The following is a 21844-nucleotide window of genomic DNA, read 5'->3' as shown; positions in this document are numbered from 1 at the left end:
AGTGTGGGGGAAGGGGAGCAGAGGGCACCCAGCTGTGGCAGAGGCCTCCAAAGAGGATTGGCACAGCATGCAGTGGCTGTGAGCAGGAGCAGGACAGCCCCCTGCTGCTCCTGGTGACATGTTCTGGGGAGGTTGTCCAGATTCTCTAGGCAAATTGTAATGCCTCCTTTGTGGAGCTCTGTTGAGGATTGACTGTACATATACACGTATGATACAGGTTCAATCCCTGGGTCGGGAAGATCCCCTGGAGGAGGCCATGACAACCTCCTCCAGTATTCTTGCCTGGAGAATCCCATGGACAGGGGAGCCTGGGGGGCTACAGTCCATGGGATTGCGAGGAGTTGGACCCGATTGAAGCGACTTTAGCATGCACACACACACACGCACACACATACTCTTGTTCAGTGATGGTTGATTACTGCCTTGGAAATATGACCCGTCCAGGATCCAGGATGAGCAATGGTCAGAAGGCCCAGTGGCTGGGCCCCTGGAGGCTTTAGCTCACCTGCCCCCAGCATGTCCCATCCCTCCCACACCCTCTCTAAACGTGCTTCCTGGTGGCCCTGGGTCATAGAGCCTGGGCTGGCATATCGCTTGCCTTGGGAAAGTCCATTCAACTGTCTGAACCTCAGCGGCTTCACCTGACAGTTAGGGGTGAATATACCCCCTGCCTCTTGGGATGGTGGTGGGGACACCATGAAATAATGCCTGTGAAGCCCTGCCAGGCACCTGGCTTAGGTAAGCACTCCGGGTCCTGTGTTATGGACACAAGCAGGAGTATTCTGGGCTGTTCTTTAAGCTAGAGGCCAGGGTGGAGGTAGGTCTTCCAGCTCAACCAAGAGCAAGGGCCTCCAGGAATTTTCTCCTTTTTCCAGAAGTTTATCTCAGGGGCTTAGCACAGCTGTGGTGGCAGTGATGTGTGAAAGAGATTCAGGGTATTCTCGAGGTGGATTGCCTTTTTAGGATTTAACCCTTTAGTTAGACTGGGGTTTATGGCACCTGCTAAGTACTGAGTCTTATTTGGGTCTTTAATGTGTTACCTCACTTAATCCTGCCCACCTGGCTACCCCCTTGGGCCCTGGCATGGTGACTCCTTGTTCTCTTGTCCGCTGACAGGAGCTGGCAGGGGAGCAGGTTGTATGCCCAATTCCTGCCAGGCTCATCAAGGTGAGTTCGCTGTTGTGAGTTAGCATCTGCTCTCCCGCCCAGGGGTCTGGGTCTTCACCCATACAGTTGTCCCTCGGTGTCCACCGGGGTTGGTTCCAGGACCCCTTGGACACCAGGATCTGCCGATGATGTTCAAGTCCCTTATATAAAATGGCCGAGTGCAGTCTGCCTCCCTACCCACGAGTTGTGCCTCCGTGGGTACGGAGGGCTGACTGTACTCCAGAGTTCTGTCACTAGTGACTCACCCGGCTATCATTGGAGTTTCTGTTTCTCCACCTGTAAAATAGGAACAGCTCCACCCGCTTCACCAGCTCTGAGTGTGGGAATGTGTTCAGAATGAAAGGCGGTGGAGGTGTCCGTACAAGGGCTCCTTCCCAGGGGCTGGCGTCCGGCCATCTGATCCTTCAGTGCACATCCGGGAGGGACACCTCTCTGCCTGGCCCTGCTGGGCTCCCAGGGCTGGAAGGTAGGCAGTCTGGCTCCAGGTGTTCCTGGTCCACGAGGTAGACTCCAGCCTGGGCTCCCTGCAGGTCACTGGAGGGGCTCATTCACTCCATCAAGTCGTCGTCTTGCCAGTGGTATCCCTTCGTTAGATACAATACAATACAAGACACTCAGAGCTCTTTGTGGTCTAGCCCTGTTGATGGACCAGCTGTTGATCTTTGGGACAAGGGCCAGAGCTTGTGCTCTCAGACCCAGCCCTGCCCCTCCAGCTTGTCTGCATGGCCTCTTCTACACACTGCAGAATTCTCCCCTCCCCTTCTTGAAGACTCTTCAGTTTCAGGTCACTTTTATTCAAGAAGACTTTGACAGAATCTTGTCCTGTCCTTGCCTCCAGGTCAAAAAAGATACACCCAAAATGTGGATCTGATTAAGTGCCTCTTTCTCAGATTAATTATAGTGTCCGACTCCACGAGACTTAACTGTGTTTATGGAAAGGGTCTAAGATTTTGGAGACTTGCAGTCTGTTCTGGGGCAGTGCTTTTACCATTCTGCACCTCAGTCCGCTCATCATAAAAATACAACATTAGAAGGCGTGGACATGGGAGATATAGTGGTACTTTGAAGAACCTTGTCCTCTGGGGGCATCAGGGGCAGAAGAAGTAAGTAATAGAGCACTTCAAGGGCCAGATGTCTTGTGTGGAGTTGGCTGAAGAGTTCCCCACGTCAGGTGGGGTTGGTGAGAGCCACTTGTCACATTCAGACAGGTTACATGTTAATGGGCAAGGAGTCAGCTCCCTAGGAGCGGGGTAATAGGAAGGCTTAGTCAGGAAAGAGGGGCTTCCTGAAGTATCCCACAAGGCTGGAGGATCTGAGCACAGCTCTGTGTATGGGCAGCCACCCTGTGATGAGGCTGGTCCACAGCCCCGGACAGAGTACTGGAGTCTCAGGATCTGTGACTCTCTTTGGGAAGGTGGCAGCCCTCTTTTCAGGCAAAGTTAGGGAGTTCTGAAGGGGACTGCAGACCAGACCCCTGGCCCATGAATCTGGGGCCCTTCCAGCAGCACCCACCACACAGCTGCCCCTCATGTGGCCACTGAGATGTGCCAGCCCACTGTCTGTGTGACCATGGGCCAGCCTCTTTAAGCCCATCTTTCCCCTGGTTTCTGGCTTTTCCCTCACCCCATCCTATTGCCTCTTCTAGGAAGGAAGACAAGAACCTGGTTCATTCCCTAAGCTCAGGGAGACAGAGGCAGAAGAAGCCACCCAGTTATCCAGGAAACCACAAAGCTAATGGGGAAACCTTAGCTAACTCTGCTGTTCCCTCTTCTGCCCAGTGGACAGCTGGGGTTGAATTCTGGCATCTGGATTTATAGCTCCCACAGCCTTGTGTCTCCCTGTCCTGGTCATTATGATGAATCTGTACTTTTTGGATCGTCTGTCGGGGTATAAAGGGGTAGGGCAAGAAGGCTGTGTGCATGCATGTGCCCAGAGAGCTTAAAGTAGAGCAAGAATTCTCTGGGTGGACCAGGCAGTGCCTTATTAATATGCACCTCGCCTTCACTGTGCTGCCGTGATTAACAGCAGAGCCTGAGCGTTGGCGAGAGGTGGTGTGGAGGCTGGCAGGCAGGAGCGGGATGCGTCTTTGCAGCCCTGTCTGTTTTCAGAGCAAAAGGCAGTCTTTGGGGATGGGGGTGGGGAGGTTTGGTTCTCTAGGCAAGGTGGGCGTCCTCCCTGTGTTCTGCGGGATTGGCATGGTTCTGGATCCTGGGTGTGTCTCCGCCTCTCCCACTTACCAGAGAACCAGTCTCTACCCAGTAGACACTGGGGAGAAGAGGGTGTGCTCTCTGGATGCCTGCATGCTCTCTGGAAACCTACATGGCTGGGACTGGGTCTTGGAAACCTTCACCAACATTGATGCGAGCTGGCTGCTCAGGGCTAGAGAGTGGCTTAGTGGGGGAGCAGGCACACACTCCATGTGTAGTCAGCAGGAGATGGGAATTAGCACCCCAGACAGCTGTGAACTCACTGTTTTCCAGGGGCCATAGGTCTTTACTTCTGACTTGAAGGAGGATATAGAAGCATCTTTGGAAAGGAATGGAACAGATGTGTGCTTCCCAAGACAGGTCTGGTTGCTACCCCGTTGCACGAGCTCCCAAGGGTTAATGACCCCACTCCTTAGCCCCACTTCCAGCCCCAGGGTCGCCGTCTTGTGCATGAGACCCTCCAGCACCAGGCCCTCTCCTGCCCCCGCCAGGTGCCCACCTCAGGCCAGAAGCCTCTTCCATTTCTGCTCTGCCAGGGAACTCCAGGCTAGCCTTCCACCTCCTGCCTACTCAGTGTGATTGCTCTGCGATCGCTGCCCCTCATTCCCTAGTGCACCTGGTGCCTGCCTCTGTTTGAAAGCTGTTAGGGTCCCAGTTGTGCCTTGGTCTCTCCGCACCACCAGGAACACTTTTGGGGGAAGGCCACAGTTCCTGCTTATTTTTGTGTCTCCAATGCTTAGCACACACTTTGCCCAAGCTGCTGGGACCCACTGGCTGGGTGCACTGCCAGGGTGAACATAGGTTTTGCCCCTAAGTTCTGTGTATTAATGCTTTTTCCCGAGTCCCTGGAAAGAGTGCTCAGTTCTGTGGACACAGCACATGCAAAGAATCTTTAGCAGCGAGGCCTCAGGTGTTTAGCAGCAATGGCTGGAGGCAGAGTTGCCTCTACTAGCCCCTCCACCACTCCACCACAGCATTTGAGGTTAGAGCCCTTTCCTGAAATGACCCTAGAGAACTACTCAGAATTTACTGCACTGGAGAAGGTCAAACAGCACAAACCTCCTGAAAGAACTCAGGGTTGGAATCAAGTCTTCAGAATGTTTTGTGCTGGCAAGCCAGGGAGAAGTGTGTTCCCCAGCATTGCGGCAAGAATGAACATAGGGAAGATCGTTAGCAAGGAGATACTCTGGAACCAACCAGCTGGACATGAAGGCTGTTTATTGTATTGTATTGTAATAGTGAAAGATCATTTTGTTTAAGACCAATGGCCCAGAAACCTGGGGCTCAGAGATTGGTCACATGGCATGTTGGTGGGGGAACCAGAACTCAGGTTTGCTGACCCAGGTCTGGGCACGATCTCTTGTCCTCAGTGGGATAAATCCTGGCTCTGGTAAATAATACTGTAACGTCGCTGGACTTCATTTTTATCCTTTGTAAAATGGGGTTGATTTTTGCTTCATTTATCTTACTAGAGAGATGTGAGGTTTAAGTTAGAAGGTATTGATAGATACTAGTACTGTTTTGCTTTTTCTTGAGAATTTAAAAAGACTCCAATTTGGGATTTCCCTGGTGATCCAGTGGCTAAGACTGCATGTTCCCAATCCAGGGGTCCCAGGTTCAATCCCTGGTCAAGGAACTAGATCCCACATGCCACAACTAAGTAAGACCCTGCATAACCAAATAATTTTTTTTTTTCCTAAAAATTGTAGTGCTGAGTTTAAAAATCCAGTTTTTTCCCTCTTAAGTCTTGAAAACCATTACTAAGCTCAAGGATCAGCAAAGTTTTTCTGTGACGGGCCAGATAATAAATATTTCAGGCTTTGTGGACCATCTGGTCTCTGTCCTGACTGCTCAGATATGTTCAGATGTAACATGAAAGCAGATTCAAACGGTACAGAAATGAACATAGCTGTATTCTGATAAAACTTTATTTACAAAAGCAGATGATAGGCCAGCCTTGGCCCCGAGCCATAGCTTGCTGACTTTTCTGGCAGCTCAGTGTCGTGGACGTGCTCTTGGTGTCCTCAAGTGGCAGCTGACCTCCAGCCTCCACTCCAGGTGTGGTGCAGGGCGCCAAGCCTGGACCTGGGAGCACATCCCTGGGGCTCAGCTTTCCTGTCCGTGCTCAGGGCTGGGGCAGACGGGAGCAGCACGGGGCAGGGGCGGGGGGCTCTGTGTTAGGTCTTGGATGCCACGCTGCTGCCTGTACTTTCATTTACTGTGCTTCCTCCCTTTGTTTTGAAAACCGTCTCCTGCTGATTCTGCGTCTCTGTCTCCGTGGGACCTCTGGAGTACATGTTCTGAACGCCTCCTGCAGGTGTCTAGCGGCCTGTCTCAGGAAGCCAGATTCACAAGCGTGTGGACCTCTCACCCTCGCCACCTGCCTGGCGCTGTCCTGGCTCCTCCGAGAGGCCCAGGGAGGAGGAGAGGGGAGGGGAGCCGGGCCTTTGCTCAGCTGGAATCAGTGTGTCTGTCACTGACCTTGCACTGAGCGGACCCCGGTGGCTGTGCAGATTCCTGATGTTATGCAGAGGTGACCCGAGGGGGACACACCGTGTACTGTCTGCCTTTCACTGATGATTTCCCCACCATGTCAGGAAGACGGGCCGCCACCACTTGCCCCCTGCTTTGCCTTGTGCCCATGGAGGATCATGATTGCTGTGGGCTCGTCTCCTAGGCGGCCAACAGCCCCCTGACTGAGCTCCCAGGGCCGAGCCCCCACCTGGTCATGGCTTCATGATTGAGTATGGCCCAGCTCAGCCCCTCTGTCCCCTCAAGTTGGTAATTTCAGCTCCACCTCTGACCTTTTCTGCCCATGTCCACACACATGAAGACGTCTCTTCCCCAGAGGGGACAGATAGAACCAGGAGAGGACGGCAACTGTCCAAAGCCACTGCCAAGTTCGTTCCCGTGGGTTGAAATGAAGAAATAACTTTTCCTGTGATGAGCTGCATGTCAGAGGGAGGGGGCAGTTCAGAGCCCACCCTCTGTCACCCCGCCAGGTGGTCAGCCTCCTGCTGCAGGGAGGCTGTGGGCGGAGGTAGACTGTGGTGACGGATGTGGATGTCAGTGGCACACAGGCACACCTTGGCCCTCTCCCCAGAATGGGCTTACGGCATTTTCCATCAGCATTCGTGTCCAAGGAGCAAATTGGATTGTCTGTTGCACGCCTGTTGCCATGTGTATAATTAATGTAATTTTATATTCACTCAATTACGGTAACACGCCCAATAGGCGGATTACACAAGGCCACCAATAATGTGGGTTGTCTGTCTCCCCCTGCCAGGCAGTGAAACCCATCCCTGCAGCCTTGCCTCTCCAGTGGCCAGTGTGCCCCCCCCGGCCCCCAGGAGTTGGGGAGGGGGACGGGGATGTGGGGAATGTTTTGTCTCTTAGCAACCTAAAATTTCAGGTCCCCTTTCCCCGAAGGCCCTCTGACTAAAGGCAGATCTGGCCAAGGTGGTGATGATGAAGCACGCAGTGTGTGAGAGCACTCTCAGAGCTTTTCTGCAAGGAGTGTCCCCTGGACTCCTTGTGCCCTTAAGGGCCTGGCTGGGGATGCCAGGCAGAACTGCAGCTCGGGTGCCTTGGGCTTTCATGGCCGAGCTCTCCCCACTGGCCCACCTCTGTACCCAGAAAACCTGGGACTCAGTCTCAGTTCTGTTTCTCTGAGAGTCCATGATTCCTAGGCAGGTTGAAGGCAGCTTCGGGGAGTGTGGGGTGGCATTTGGAGAAGGAGCCGTGAGTTTTGGAAATACTAAACTTAGCACATAGCTTTCATTACCTCTCTCCTTAAAAATTAATACAGATGATTTTTTGTAAAGCGATTTTTTTTAAGTTGTATTTTTGACTGCTGGGGCTTTGTTCCTGTGCGAAGCTTCGTCTAGTTAGGATAAGCAGGGGCTCCTCTAGCTGTGATGCTTGGTTTTATTGCAGTGGCTTCTCTCGTTGTGGAGCCTGGGTTCTAGGTGCGCAGGCTTCGGTAGTTGTGACCTGCGGCCTTAGTTGGCCCGTGGCATTTAGGATCTCAGTTCCTGGATCCGGGATCAAACTCAAATCCTCTGCATTGGCAGGCGAGTTCTTAACCACTGTACCACCAGAGAAGTCCCTATCTGGTTTTTAATTTTAAGACGTCATCCTCCCTTACTCCCAGGAGTCTTTAGCTGAGAGGACCAACTTGGTTACCCTGTTGTTACCAATGTTTCCTCCTGGTTCCTTGAACACCAAGTATTAGATGTGTTCCCCCCAGGGCTGGCTGACTGTGGCTGTGGGGTCCGCCTGCTGGCTGAGGCTCAGCATTCTGCTCGGGCCCTGCCCTGGACGTCCACGTGGGGACTGTGTCACTGCCCTGGAGGAGCTCATGTGACATCCAGAGATAAGGCGAGACGTCCATAGAGGATGTGCCATATTTGGAGTGTGCTTGGCTGGGGCAGAGTAGGTCAGGCTTCACAAAGGAGGATGTGTGGCCTTTCAGCAGGCTCAGGAGGGTGCTCCTGCGGAGTATACGTCTAGTTCTTGCCTTCCATGCAGATGGGCTGTGAGTGGCTTTGGAGCGTGAGGCGTGGGGACTGTGGAAGCTTGGGGATCTAGGCCCGTCACTGTCAGCTGAACCACCTCTCTGAGGTATCTGTAGAATGTCCCGTGTTCCGTGTAAGGAAACTGGACCCACAGTGTGTCCTGAGGAGTTGGGCTGGATGCCAGGAAGTGTTCCCCACTCACATCATGCACAAGCACATTTCTCAAGAATGGCTTCGGGGAGATGCAGGGACTTGATCAAAACATGGCAATAGCTGGGCCCTGCTGACGGTTCTGAGGTGCTTTTCTTTTTTATAAAGTTATTTATTTGGCCATACCTCGAGGCATGCAGTACTTCCTCAATCAGGGATTGAACCTGTGCCTCCTACAGTGAAAGAGCAGAGTCCTAACCACTGGACCACCGGGGAAGCCCCCTGAGGTGCTTCTCTACCGAGACCTCTGATCCGTTGTGCTCTGCTCCCCACCACATCAGTGACGGCAAAGGCTCTTTCACTAAACCGTCTGCATCCAGAGTTGGAGTGGAATGGCCTGGCATTTGCCTCTGTCACACCCATAGCAGAGCCTCCTGAGGCCCTGGATGTTACTGGATGTTAGACCACTCAACGCTGAAGTGGCAGGAAAAGGCGTAAGGATGTGCGGGGCTTACGTGTCATTGGTCGGAAATCTCAAGAACATCTGAGAGGAATGGCAAGTCCATTAACAGGTTCTGGGGCAGATTGAGGTCCAGACAGGACGTGGGCATGTCTCCTTCCTTTTCCCAGATTCAGTGTCAAGTCTCCTTGTTGTCACCCCATGGAGGCAGTATGGAACAGTTTGAGAGCTCTGACCCACCAAGGGACCTTGTTCTCACCCCTGCTCCCGTTGGCCTCCGTCTGTGGCCACCCTGGGCCTCAGTTTGCCTGTCCCCTTCCTTGGAGCCCCTGGTAGTTTTAGCCCGACACTGCAGCCTGTTTGTCACTGTGTCCTCGTCCTTCTCCCTAGCTAGCCTGGGAGCTTCCTGGGCCAAGACGAGACGAGGCCAGTGCACCTCTGTGACCTTTCCTTACCCCAGACATGTGGGAGGTCGGCACCCAGGCTATGTATGTGGGTGAGTTCTTCAGCCTCTGACTGCTCAAGGGCTTGTAGGAATAGGATGGTGGACCAGCTAGGCTCCTTGGACTCTAGAATCCGCCTGGACCCACCACTTAATAGTTTGTAATCCTAGGCAAGTGGCTTTGGCTTGCTGAGCCTGTTCTCCCTTCCTGCAAGAAGTTGAGTGACATGAACTGATCCAGGTGACGCCGCTAGTACTGTGTGGCAGGTGTGGGTTCATTGTTCTTACTATAGTTACTCCCATTTCATCATGGAGGGAAGTACAGTCAGTGGCAGAGAGTCAGGGTTTGAATGAACCCAGTTCTCTTCAAACCCTGTTTCTTTGCAATGGATGGGGGGATGATATGAAGAGATCTTGACTGGAGTGATGGCTCAGCCACCAGCTTCATCTCTGTGGCCTTGAGCAAGTCACACCTCTGTCCTGTGCCTCTCTTCTCCCCCATAAATGAAGATCATTGGAAGAATTGATCTGTCAGAGCCACCAACAAGCAGGTTACTGCTGGGCAGGTGAGGTTCTCCCCAAGTTTCTGGTGGGACGACCCCCAGCCTGGTCCAGCCTAATATTCTGTGCACCTCAGATGTCTGCCCCTATCCACCTCCTCTCCCAGTTGACTAGGCAGCACCTGGAGGGAAAGCTTCCAAGGTCCAGACGTGGATGCAGAGGCTCATCCTGGCAAAGCAGGCTTCCAGATGTACCTATTTTGGGTTCTTCTAAAGCTTTCTAGTGGAAACCAGGAAGGCCCCACTGGGGAGGCAGTGGACGTGTGTGGGAACAACACTCACTGTTGTCAGCTTTAAGGCTCTTGCCCTCTCTCACCTTCTACCTCCACCCTCTCTACCTGCCTGCCAGAGCTGTGCAGGGTTTGGGGAAGAGGAAAGCCAATATCCCAACAAAGGTCAGAATCTTAAAGCAGGGTCTTTTTCTTTTTTGGTCTGCTTCCTACATAGCCTTTTGCTTGAGTGGGTAGCAAGTTGAAAAGACCAAAGGTCTGTCTTCTCTAAACTGACCTGTCAGTCTTTGGTTGAGAATGTAGACAAGAAAGGAAAGAACACTCTTTTGTGATTTAATAAAGCTCAGGGCAGCAGATGCCATATAGTCTCGTGAAGATGGGCAACACAACACGTCTGTCGTCATCTACATGAGCAGACATTTCCCCAACGTGGAGTTCCATTCTGTGCTCCTGAGAACAAGCCAAGTGTACAGTGCTGTTGCATCCAGTCTCTGGGACAGAACCTGGACACGCATGTAGAAATGGGGGAGCTTTCAGGCTGAGTGGAGGTAGCAGAGATGCAGAGCATGAAGATTTGGGAGGGTGTTGGTTACCCATTGGGGAAGGTGGGCATCTGGCTCTGTGAAAGAGAAGCTTCCTGGCCTATAATGCTCCAGGTAGTGCTGGGGACCATGCTGGGAGGTACAGAAGCAGAGCCTGGGCAGCCTGATTGGATCTAGGAAGATGAATGCTGAGCTGTATTTTTGCCTGTGTCCAGATTGTGGTGGGCTTTTCTTTTCAGATGACCAGCTGGCCTGGGCTAGAGTTCCCATGTCCTCAGTATTCCAAACCCTGGCTCCAAGTCAGAGGAGAGACTTCAGAGCTGCTGCCTCCTCTCTGGGCTTATCAGCTGGCTTCTCATGGCTGCCCGCAGATCAGGGAAGTTGCTGGGGCCTCACTGACCAGCCACACTCCCTTACTGCTTGTCACTTGTCTTGAGGCAGCTGCATTGAGGCCAAGTTGTTCCATGTCCACTCACCAGGGTCCAGGCAGCAGAGTCCCAGAGGAAGCTTCTAGGGGGGAGGTGCTGGGGGCAGCTTGGCCCTCTGGACCTTCCGGGGCCCAGGCAGCTGGAATTCAGGGCTGAGAGGTGGCTTAGAAAAGACTCAGGTTTGAGTGTTGGCTCTTACCAAGGACTGCCATTGACCAAGGCCCCCTGGGGGTATCTGGGGAGCTTTACTTACTTTTTCTCTGATCACTCAGAAAACAAGGCTTTCTTTACCTCCCCTGGCTGCCAGGGTGCACAGGTGTGAGAGCCCTGCCCGAGCCACACTGCTGGCCCTGAGAATTGGGATGTTACTGGAGAGGGTGGCGGAGGCTCGGGAGGGAGGAGGCGCTCCTCCTGCCAAGAGCTGAGGACTGACAGAAGGCCTTTTGCTCCCTCTTGGCGACTGGACCTCACCCTTGAACCCTCCTCCTCCCTGCTTTTCATTTTCCTTTTTTTGGGGGGGTTGGCTCCAAATTATCTTATTTGTTTACATTGCACCCAAGTTTCATGGTACAAAAGACTTGCAGGTGCAAATATGTCCCGCCTTCATTAACTTCCCCTCCCTTTTTAATTTATGTGATTTCAATTTTCCTTCCCTGTACTGTTAATTAGGGGACCCTCTAATCAGTGCCATTATCACAGTGGTATTCATGTTTAGGAAAGCCGCTAAACAAATGCTTGCAAAATTGCTAAATGGCTAATTAATGTCTGTTAATTAAGAAAATTGCTCATGGTAACAAACCATGCCGTTGCTGGCAGCCGCTAGAAAGACACACACTTGTTGAAATTAGTAGTGTGGCAGGTAGGGAACATCTGCTCCATGGAGCTTTCCGGAAGTGAGCAGCCCCACACTCAGGCAAGAAGCTCCAGGCCTGTCCCGGGCACAGCCCCCTCGCCCCTCTCTGCACACCTCTCTCTGTCTCCATGCCCACTGGTCCTAGCCCACCCCACGCCCACCCCGCCTACCCACCCCCGACAGGCTCCACTCTCTGGGCTGTGCTTGCTGAGCCAGCAACAGGCTGAGCAGCCTGGCTTCCAGGGAGGAGACTGAGGAGAAAACCATGCCCCAAGAGTCATTTTCCTTCTCTTTTTAAATGAAACCACACTCATCCTCTCTGCATATTTTGAATATTTCTCAACTTCCGAGGGTAGTGATATAGCCCCAACAGAGTGAATTGGGTTGTGTTTCTCACCAGCAGGCTTTCCTGGTGGCTCAGACAGTAAAGAATCTGCCTGCAGTGCAGGAGACCTGGGTTCGACCCCTGGGTTGGAAGGATCCCCTGGAGAAGGGAATGCACTCCAGTATCCTTGCCATGGACAGAGGAGCCTGGCGGGCTACAGTCCGTGGGGTCACAAAGAGACACGACCGAAGTGACTTTCACATTCTCCTTACTAGCACCAGCATCTTGCTCTGAATATCCGAGTTGGCAGCAAGGTGCTTCCCTGACCAGATTTTCACGTTTTTGACTGCGACCCACAGTAGAAAATACATTTGACACAGTGACGCAGTACATACACACACACACGTGCACATATTTATAAATAGAGATTAATGAGTATTTCCTTAAAACACAAAGCTGTCTGATATTTTCTACCCTATTTTTTATTCTGTTCCAGGTTTTTAAAAACAATGGTTGCAACCCACTAAATTGATTTCACCACCCACTAATGGGCTGCACCCCATGCTTTGGTCAGCTCTGTGGTTTAAGTGTGAATTCTTCTGCCCATCTCTCCTGTGGGGAGTCAAGGCCAGCATATAGCCCAGAGCTTCAGGGGTCAGCTAGGGACGAGGGTGGCTTCCCACCAGCTGGAGTGGTTAGCCCCAGCATCTCCTCCTGTCACCTAGCCCCGACCCTGCTCCCCCACACACCCTCTCAGGCCTGGGCTACAGAGGCCAGGGTGAGCCTTGCACCCATCAGGCTTCTCCTCCTGTCCTTGCCATCTTCCGGTTGTGTGGCTGTGGCCAAGTCTCCCTATCCCTTGATACTCATTGTCGTCACTGATAGAAATAGGAATGAGAAACCAGCTTCCCCGCGCCAATTCCAAGTGAAGGTGTGTTAATGAAGTGCTCTGAGCACTCACTCAGTGACGCTCTCTTCTCTTGTCCCCCATGTATTCAGTCTCTGGCACCACCTCACTCTGTCTATTCCCATCTATCTGTCAGAGCCCCCTCCCCTCAGTAGACTGGTTGCCTCATCCTTGCCTGGCCCTAGCCCAGGAAGTGACACGTGGGCACCCTGCAGGGTAGGTCAGTTTCTGCAAGCCCTGGGGCTTCCCTGGTGGCTCAGCGGTAAAGAATCCACCTGCAGTGCAGGAGATGCAGGTTCGATCCCTGGGTTGGGAAGATCCTCTGGAGGAGGACATGGCAACCCACTCCAGTATTCTTGCTTGGAGAATCCCCATGGACAGAGGAGCCTGGTGGGCTACAGTCTGTGGGATTGCAAAGAGTCAGACATGACTGAGCGACTAAGCACGCACACATACTGCACGCCCTGAGCCTGTCTCAACCAACGTATTTAACATGGCAAACTCCGCTCTAACGGCAGACCATGCCGGCCTACTCCTGCGTGCTTCCACAGAGGAGCTTGATTTCATTTGTCCTGCCTGGAAATCCCCCATGAGTGCGTTTATCAGCTTCTCTCCCTCCCGCCCGCCCTTTTACACCATTGAGCCGGCGACCCAAGCAGCAGCTCGCACCTCCCCGCCAACCAGAGCCCGCCGCCCGCACGCCGCCCGCCCTTCGTTTTTGGTTTAATTTTTGTTCTTTTAAGCTTCTCCTGCGCTTCTCCATGTGCTGTGATCTATAACCTGCCTCTACTGTCTGGCCTCACAGGGTCCTCCGGGGTCACAGCCCTCGCCGCACGCACAGCCTCCACCTCACAATCCCAGCAGCATGATGGGACCCCACAGTCAGGTAACGCACTGTGGCTCGCCCGCCCGCCGGCCGGGGGGCGCGGGGCACCAGGAGGACAGAGCCAGCAGAGGAAAAACAAAAATCAAACGTGCTCTCGCCATAGCCGTTGAGGATTTCCTGACCAAGGAGATGCCTCCTCCTCCCAAAATACATCTTTTCCCCCCCTAAAGATAGTCTTCGTTCCTTGGACATCACACCCTTCTTGGATATGAAACCAAAAGAAAAGGAGAACTGTTTCTGTGACCTTGTCAGCGGCCTCTGCGTTTTTGTTTTGTCCTCTCTCACTTTTAGTTTGGTTTTTGAGTTTGGTTAACCATTGTTTGTAACCGAAGCTGCATCCCTCACCTTCTCCGTGCGCACTCTTCGCTGCTGAGAAAGCTTTTCTGCCCATTCCCCTGCATCGAGTTAGGGCGCCCGCTGTCCGCTCCCTGTTGGCCTTGTGTATCTCCTCCCCCTTCTCCCTGCTCCCCTTCCTTACCCCCTTTGTTGGTGTTGTGTGAGTGTGTGTGAGTGCACGTCCAGCTTTGTCTACACACTGGGAAATGTCCTGTACAAGTCCCTTTGGGGTTCTTCCACCTGCCCTTACCTACAGCAGAGGTCTCCCCTTCACCCTGCACTGATGTAACTGCTCCTCCGTGCCCTGTGCCAAGCCCCAGCTGCTGCCCTGGCACCCAGAGTAGAGCTCTCAGCAGATGCACGGTGTGCCTCCGTCACTCCCTCCGCCCAAAGGAAGTTTTGCCCGGAGGGACAAGGCCACCGGGAGGAAGACAGTTTAAAAGATCACTAGTTGTAACAAAACTGGACTTGTGGAGTGGCGCGGGTTTGTGTCTGTCACCGTTCAGTACTGCAGGCTGTCACTGAACTAACGCCCTGTAATTGCAGCCTTTTATGTCACCACGATACGCAGGCGGCCCCCGGCCCCCGATCAGAATGGGAAACCAGGTACTGTACCTTCTCGTGTTCTCTCCCCTCACTGGGCCACCCTTGACCCCAGCTGGACTTGGACTCGGAATCTGCAAGAAGGGTTGGGGGGTGGAGGGACAGTTTTAACTAACGTGGGAGGCAGCTTATAAGCAGGTCCCCGGAGAGGACTGTGTTTTCCATTCAGTGCTCCATGCAGCCCCTCCCAGCATCATACCAGCCTCTCCCGGTGGGCTGTGGGCAGCAGGGTGTGAGTGCAGGGTTTCTACTCTTCTAAAGAAGGTGGTAATGCCTCAGCTCCTCCCTGCCAACCCTTTCTTGGAAAAGGGTCTTCCTCCTTAATGAAGTTAATTGACAACGTGCATTTTTTTACCCTGGAAGCTTTTGAGAATTACCAAGGCTGGTGAATATAATCCTGCTATTAAGGGGAGAAATGGCCCATAGGAATGCTTCGATCAGGAGCCTGGGTGCAGCGAGCAGGACATTTGTGAGTTTTTAAGCAATGTCTGCCTGCTTCCCAGTTGCTTCCCAACTCAAAACAAGAAAGGATTTGTTCGTGTGCTTAGACCAGTGGTCTACTTGTGGGGAGGGCTTTTCAGCCTGGGGTTATATGCCTTATGCTGCCCCATAGGGTTGGCAGTTCTAAGTGGTCTGGAGAAATTGGTCCCCAGCTGCCTTCCGTGGTTCAGCCCATCCAAGGGCAGGAGGAGAGCTGTTGAAGTGAAGATGGGTATCTTCTTTTGAGGGTGGACAGGCTTCGAAGAAACTTTAAAGAAACATCAGGGAAATTTGATTACGTGCCCCAGTATTTCTGTATACATAATTCTTAGAGTGACCTGGCAGAAGCCCATCAGGAAGTCTGCCAGCAGTGCCAGGACCTCCAGCCCTTGTTGCCTTTGGAGCTGGGAGGTCAGTCACCAGCTAGATTGACGTTACCTGAATGGACTCTTTTCGGTCTCAAGAAAGCCCCATTAGTGAGATATACAAGGACTTTGGAGAGATGCTTATAACCAGGGGACTCCAGTTTTAAAGTTAAATAGCCTGCCAGTTTCCACTTATTTTTTTTTTCCTCCAAAAATCTTTTCTTTCCTATTTTCTCTGACATGAAGGAGAAAAACTTAGACAAGAATTAGAGGCCCAGCTTTTTGTCAAAGAGGGAGCCCGTGATATATCACAGATGAGGAAACAGAGGGTCACAGTGGAGCAGTGACTTCTTATGTGTCCCAGTGAGCTGGGCCCGTGTTGGTCTCCAGCTGCCCTGGTTCAGTTAGTTTTCATAGTTGTAAATGTGTTGCCCCGTCTTTGTTTTTAATGGGTCATTAAGTGGACCTTCTCTGGTCTCACATGCCAGGGCCCCAGCAGCAGCTCTTCCTTCTGCCCATCCAAGGCTCTCCTTAGCCCAAACTGCGCCCTCCTGCCCGCAGGAGAGAACAGATGCTTCCTTATCATAATTGTGGTCCTTCCTCCAGCAATTAAGGGACGCGAGAGGAAACATGTTTGTTTCTATTTATCAATTAAGCATGAGCAAGTGCCCGAGAGAGCAAATGGAGAATAAATCCATCATCTGTACCTCGCATTACAGATCAATCAGGCTAACCTCCCCAGCTAACCCTCCATTGGAAATCTATCCAGATTTCCAGTTTCCTGTGGACTCAAGAATTTTTGTTCTCCAGGCAGGGACGTGTCCCTTTCCCAGGAATTGCCCCTGGGCATGGGGCTCCTGGTTCCACAGGAGCCTCTGTGCCACCTGAGTTAGCTCAGCCTTCCTCAGGGCAGGAGGAGGAAGAAGCAGCTCAGGCTTGCATGACCTCCTGGGTTAGGGTGATAGAAGGGCCCTTAGAGAGACCAGGAGCTAAGGATCATTGACTTTGGTCTGGGTTTGATCCCTGGGTCAGGAAGATCCCCTGGAGAAGGAAATGGCAACTCAACCCACTCCAGTATCCTTGCCTGGGAAATTCCATGGACAGAGAGGAGCCTGGCAGGCCACAGTTCACGGGGTTGCAAAGACCACTGAGTGACTAACACTTTCTTTCTACTTAAAAGTCTTGCAAGGCCATCCTCCACGTGCCTCCCTGGCTAGGGGTTTGGTGCCTTGTACAGAGAGCATTGTTGTGTTTCAAGCAAGGATCGCTGAGTGGATGGCGAACGATGGGTTTCAGCAGGGTTTAGGAGAAGAGGGATAGAATCGGGGGTTGTCGGGCAGCCCTCACTTCACATCCCAGTGGAGCCCCTGCCCCACCCAGCCGCTAACTTGGGCACGCAGCCGAGTGACTAGCAGATGCTGCTGGACTTCGTCCGGCCCCTGGGCAGACACTTGCTGCACCCACCCCACCGTGCTGGAGGCAGGCACGGGCCTATTTCCAGGAGCCCACGGAACAGCCCCAGGGCATCTCTCTGCCCAGCAGGCCTGAGGGTGTGTGCACAGCAGGCATTTGAAGTCCCGTGTACAATGAGCCGTTATTCTTCTCTCTCACACCTTGGGGCTTTGGCTGTTGCAGTGAAGACCCTTTTGCCTTGGTTACTACACACCTTACTGCCCTGGTAGAGGAGGCCCAGTCCTCATCTCAGGGTCAGTCCAGTGAGAAAAGTGACTGCGGGTCCCGCCTGGGCCTCTGGGCAGCCCTGCCCTGCTCCTGAGTCCTGACACACAGCAGGGTTAGGGGAGCCCAAGGAAGAGCTTCCAGCCTGAACTGATAGTCAGCACTGGGCTACCTGGACAGGAAGCAGGTTTCTGATCCCCATGGCCACTCCACCAGAGTTAGATGGGGGCTTCTCAAGACCTCCCGGCACCTCAGCACCCCAGGAGCCCCCAAACCAGACAGCTTCAATGGCAGGCCTTCCTGCGTCCTCTCAGAGTCCTGTAACCAGGCTTCAGAAATATCCCAAACCCCCAAGTGGGCAGACACTAGCCAGCCCAGTGATTCAGAGCTTGGGAACTCGGTGGAGGAAACAGAGCTGGGAGAACGCAAGAGGTCAGAACAGCAAGAGGTCAGAAAGCAAGAGGTCAGAAAGCAAGAGGTCAGAACAGCAAGAGGTCAGAACCCAGTGCCAGAGAGAGACCATCCAAGCCCTGGGCAGATGGGATGGCAGGTATGGAGTGCCACTTCTGAATAGCAAGTACCCCCAGGCTGGCGTGGCCTCCCACACGCCTCCCTCTCCCCAGACGCGCGCGCACACACCCTATTTATTCTAAAGGTAAACTGTGAGACTTTGTCCCTTTGTTTCCCACCACCTCCTTCCCAAACTGGTTGGGAATTCCCTGTTGGGCCGATAGTCCCCACCAATCTCGCAACGCAGTTGGGGCTGGGGGACCCTGGGTAGTCCAGGGCCCCTGACACACGTGCCCGGCTTTCACAAAGGCTTTCCTCCCTGTAACCTGTAACCTCCCTGTAACCAGTCCTAAGGCGTGGGGTTCCTCCCCACTTCTGCTGTTCTTATTTCACATTGCAGTAAAAGAACTTCAGTCTCAAATAAAGATCTTTGACGGCATTTTCATAGCGAGTGTGCTAAGTGTTAACTCAGGAACCCCCCGGCCCTCCTCATCTCTAGAGATCACACCGGCATCCCCCACGTGCACCAGGCTTTACGGGGGATGGGTTCTCACCCAACACCCTGCTCACCCTCTCCCAGAGGCCTCCTCCACCCCTGGGGTTGGAAGGTGGCCTTTCATGTGCTGGAAGGAGTCGGGAGTCCTGGGTGTTCTTCCTGGCCCTGCCTGCAGGGCTGTCAGACCTCTGGACCTCAGCTCCCCCATCGAAATCTCAAAGGCCACCTTGTTCATCCCCTATTCCCAATTTAGTGTTTGACCTAAATTGCAGAGACTAGAGTTTGGGTGGTAGAAGGGAGGGACGGTGCTGCCTCTGAGGGGTGTGTGGTGGGCGGTAATGCCGGAGTGTCACTCGGCTCCGGCAGATATGCAACCCGCTAAGACTCACAGATGGAGCCCCCATGCTCAACTGCGCATGCTGCAGGTTTCCATAGCTCCAGCTGGAGCTGCCTGCCCCCTGGGGGACCCTCCAGCCCTCGGGCAGCAGGAGTGGTCTCAGGGAGACCCTGAGTGGCCCTAATGGTCAGGTGGGGAGATGGGACAGACAGGTGCAACCCCCTGTGCCCCCACTGCAGGGAACAGCGCTCAGCTGTATCTTACATCTCTTTCAGCCTCCGGGAGGAGTTCCTGGGACACAGCCACTGCTGCCCAATTCCATGGATCCCACGCGACAACAAGGTAGAGGGGGCAAGGTGGGCTGCTGGGCGGATGGGGGCCGTTGGGAGAGGCCCCTCCTCCCCCACGGTCTGCCTCTCCTTCCTGCCTCTCAGGGTCACTCCACCTCTGTCACACAGGTCACCCCAACATGGGAGGATCAATGCAGAGAATGAACCCTCCTCGAGGAATGGGGCCCATGGGGCCCGGCCCACAGGTAACCAACCGCCAGTCTGTCTGTCCATCTCCCTAGCCATCTGTATGCACCCGCCTTCTCTCCTCTTTCCTAGTCTGTCTGTCTTTCCACGTCTCATAGCTCATAAGGATGAGGGGAGAGGGCATGCCCGTAGATGGGCAGCCCCCCAGCAGAGTTGAGGGGTACCCCTGTCCCATGGAGCTAGGAGGAGAGGCACCTGGGCCTTCCATGGGAAGGACTTGAGGAATTTGGAAGGCAGGGGTCTGTGTGACCAGACAGCATTGTGGGTCCCCAGAGCTTCCTCCCACCCTGGGCGAGTGGCCCTGAGCTGGCTCAGTGGTCACCTAAGGCAGGATATTATATTATTCTGTCTGCAGCTCACCATTTGTCTGATATTGGATGAATCACTGTGACCTTGGTGGGCCCAGCAGGCCCCATTGTCCCCACCTGTCCAGTGTGGGAGGTGTGAGTCTGTGGCCATGGTTCTCAGTGGTATACCTCTCAGCTGAGAGGAGGCTGGGCCGGCCAGGGCCCCAGAGTGCACTTCTACCCAGAGCTCTTGCCATGTTCATATCCCAGGCTCCTGCCTGAGCTTGCTTTTGCCCAGGGGGGTTCTGTTGCCAAGAAGGACAGTTTAGAAACCTCTGGAAGAAGTTATCTAGTGCCCTGTCTGTCCCTTCACAACACCTCAGTGATCACTCCTTGTGACCCAGCTCCATACCCTCAGGTCCCTGGGTCCCATAGAACCATCGGGCAGGGGTCTGACAGGCCGTTGCTGTTCTAGAACCTTCTCACCATTGGCTCCCACTCTGAGTATTTAAGTGTGGCTCTGGGTCCTGTAGAAGCTGTGGCAGAGAATTTGCTGTGTTCTGCCCTCCTTGGGAATTCTCTGGAGTCTGCCCCTCAAAAGCCAGAGTCTGAGTAAGGAGACGGGTGTTTCAGAGTGAGAGCAGGAGAGCCTGTGCTGGGGTTTTCCTTCCCTTCTCTTCTGCCCTGCCCAGAGGCCTGCTTGTCTGTCTCCCTTCTGCTCTGGGTGTTTGGATTCTCTGGGCCCCTGTACAGGTTTCTGGTTCCCTGGCAGTGGGGTTGCACCCCGCTCATGCGTGCCAGCGTCTCTTTTGTAGGAAGAGGCTTCTGCCACACCCCACAGTCCTCCACTCTGCCCTGAATTGTATTTACAGCACACCCAGCCGCTGCTTTCTTCCCGGTGATGGCTGTAACATCTGTGGTGTTGAAAGATTTTTAGGGAGGTCCTTGTCTTTCGATGGCCCCATAATCCTGAAAGGAAGCAAGCCCACACCAGTTGCAGCTCCGGTTTTCTTGTTTTCTTTTCTTTCCTCAAATCCCCCAAAGCTTGTGTTTTCACCAGCTCCTTTTAAGCCACCAGAGTGGCCCCTTCCTGCCAGGAGGCCGGCTGGAGCTGACCTCCACAGGAACCCGTGGGACGGCAGCAGGGTCTGAAGCCCAGCATTCTTGTCCTGAGTCAGAAACTTTCAGATTCCTCAGCCGCGCACACTAGATCCTCTTGGTGTGCAAATCAGCAGTGGCCTTGGACTTCCAGGATGTCCTGGGGGAGGTCTTGGGGATGCAAGAGGACAGTGTACTCCACCCCTTGCCCCGCTGATTCTTGGAGACTCAGCAGCTGCATCTGTAAAGTGGGAGACCAGGACTGCCTTGTAGGGTTTCTAATAGGAGGAAGCACGAGTTCTTGGTTTGAGGCTTGGCACAGTGTAGCCTCTTAGGAAGTAGCTTGGGTTTTCCAACTAGGGGGCTTAAAACCAGTGTTGAGGACTCAATCTGCTTGGGCTGGGTGATTGCTTTGTGTTTCTTTTTTATTTTTTCTGATAAAGGCCATTAACACTTGTTAAGCCTGTAGTAATATTGAGGTTCCAGAAGCTGGGAATGGATGTTATCAGACGGCCCAAGACCAGAGTGTTCCGGAAGTCTAGGACTTCCTCCTGACTCAGCAGGAGTCTCTGTGTGTCCCTGTCCCTGACCAGGAGTCTGGCACACTCTTGTGGCATGTTTAAAGAGGTGGGGCTCCTGCAGCCTGAGGTCTTGCTGAAAGGGGCCCTCCTGGCCTCACCGGGCAGGATACAGGGATGGAACTCGTGGGCTCAGAGACTGGTGCCCAGAGGGGTGGGAGAAGCAAGCTCAGGGGTGAGGCCAGCTGGCCATCCTCACCCCACCAACCTCAGGGTCTCTGAAAACATCTCTCCTATTTTCCCCCCCCTGGTTTTATGGAGATATAATTGACATACAGCACTGCATAAGTTCAAGGTGTACAGCATAGTGACTTGACGTACATCACAAAGTGATTACCACGATAAGTTCAGTGAGCATCCATCATCTCAAATAGATACAGAGTTAAGGAGATTGAAAATTTTTTTTTTCTTGTGATGAGAACTTTCAGGATTTACTCTCTTAACAACACTCGTGTATGACATACAGCAGTGTTAGTCACATTTTTGATGTTGTACATTACATGCCTAGTACTCATTTATTTATCTTGGGAGTTTGTGCCTGTTGACTTTCTTCATCCAGTTCTCCCCCATCGCAGCCTGCTGCCGCCGGTAACCACAAGTCTGATCTCTCTTTCTGTGAGTTCATGAAGTGTAATTGACCTACAACACTATGTTAGTGCCTTTACACAACTTAGAGATTCAGTATTTCTGGACATTTCAAAACTGATCACCACAGTAGGTGTAGATCCTGTGCTGTGTCACCATGCAAAGATACTCCTCGGCTATGGGCTGCGTTCCTCACCCTGGACATGGCATTCCCATGACTCAGTTTATTTTGCAACTGGATGTCCTACCTCTTAATCTCCTTCACCCACACTCTCCTCCCCT

General features: G+C 53.2%; 1 protein-coding gene across 5 annotated transcripts in view; it reads left to right on the top strand.

Moving 5' to 3' along the window:
* Positions 1-21844, top strand: part of SSBP3 (single stranded DNA binding protein 3) — a 166442-nt gene that overhangs the window by 125502 nt on the left and 19096 nt on the right. For 2 of the 5 annotated variants that reach the window (XM_086389845.1, XM_086389865.1), the window contains 3 exons: positions 14557-14616; positions 18754-18820; positions 18937-19013. In XM_086389845.1, the coding sequence (XP_086245971.1) occupies positions 14557-14616; positions 18754-18820; positions 18937-19013 (204 nt within the window). Of the gene's footprint in view, positions 1-13593; positions 13675-14556; positions 14617-18753; positions 18821-18936; positions 19014-21844 lie in introns of all 5 variants that reach the window. The other 3 variants (XM_086389856.1, XM_086389870.1, XM_086389836.1) reach the window with 2 other exon arrangements.

The sequence above is a fragment of the Bos grunniens genome, chromosome 3 (genome assembly GCF_055505025.1).
Source record: "Bos grunniens cultivar Pamir isolate PY7600 chromosome 3, Bosgru_T2T1.0, whole genome shotgun sequence".
Taxonomy (NCBI): Eukaryota; Metazoa; Chordata; class Mammalia; order Artiodactyla; family Bovidae; genus Bos; species Bos grunniens.
Note: the sequence above shows the minus strand (reverse complement) of the source record. Positions and strands in the feature narration are given on the sequence as shown.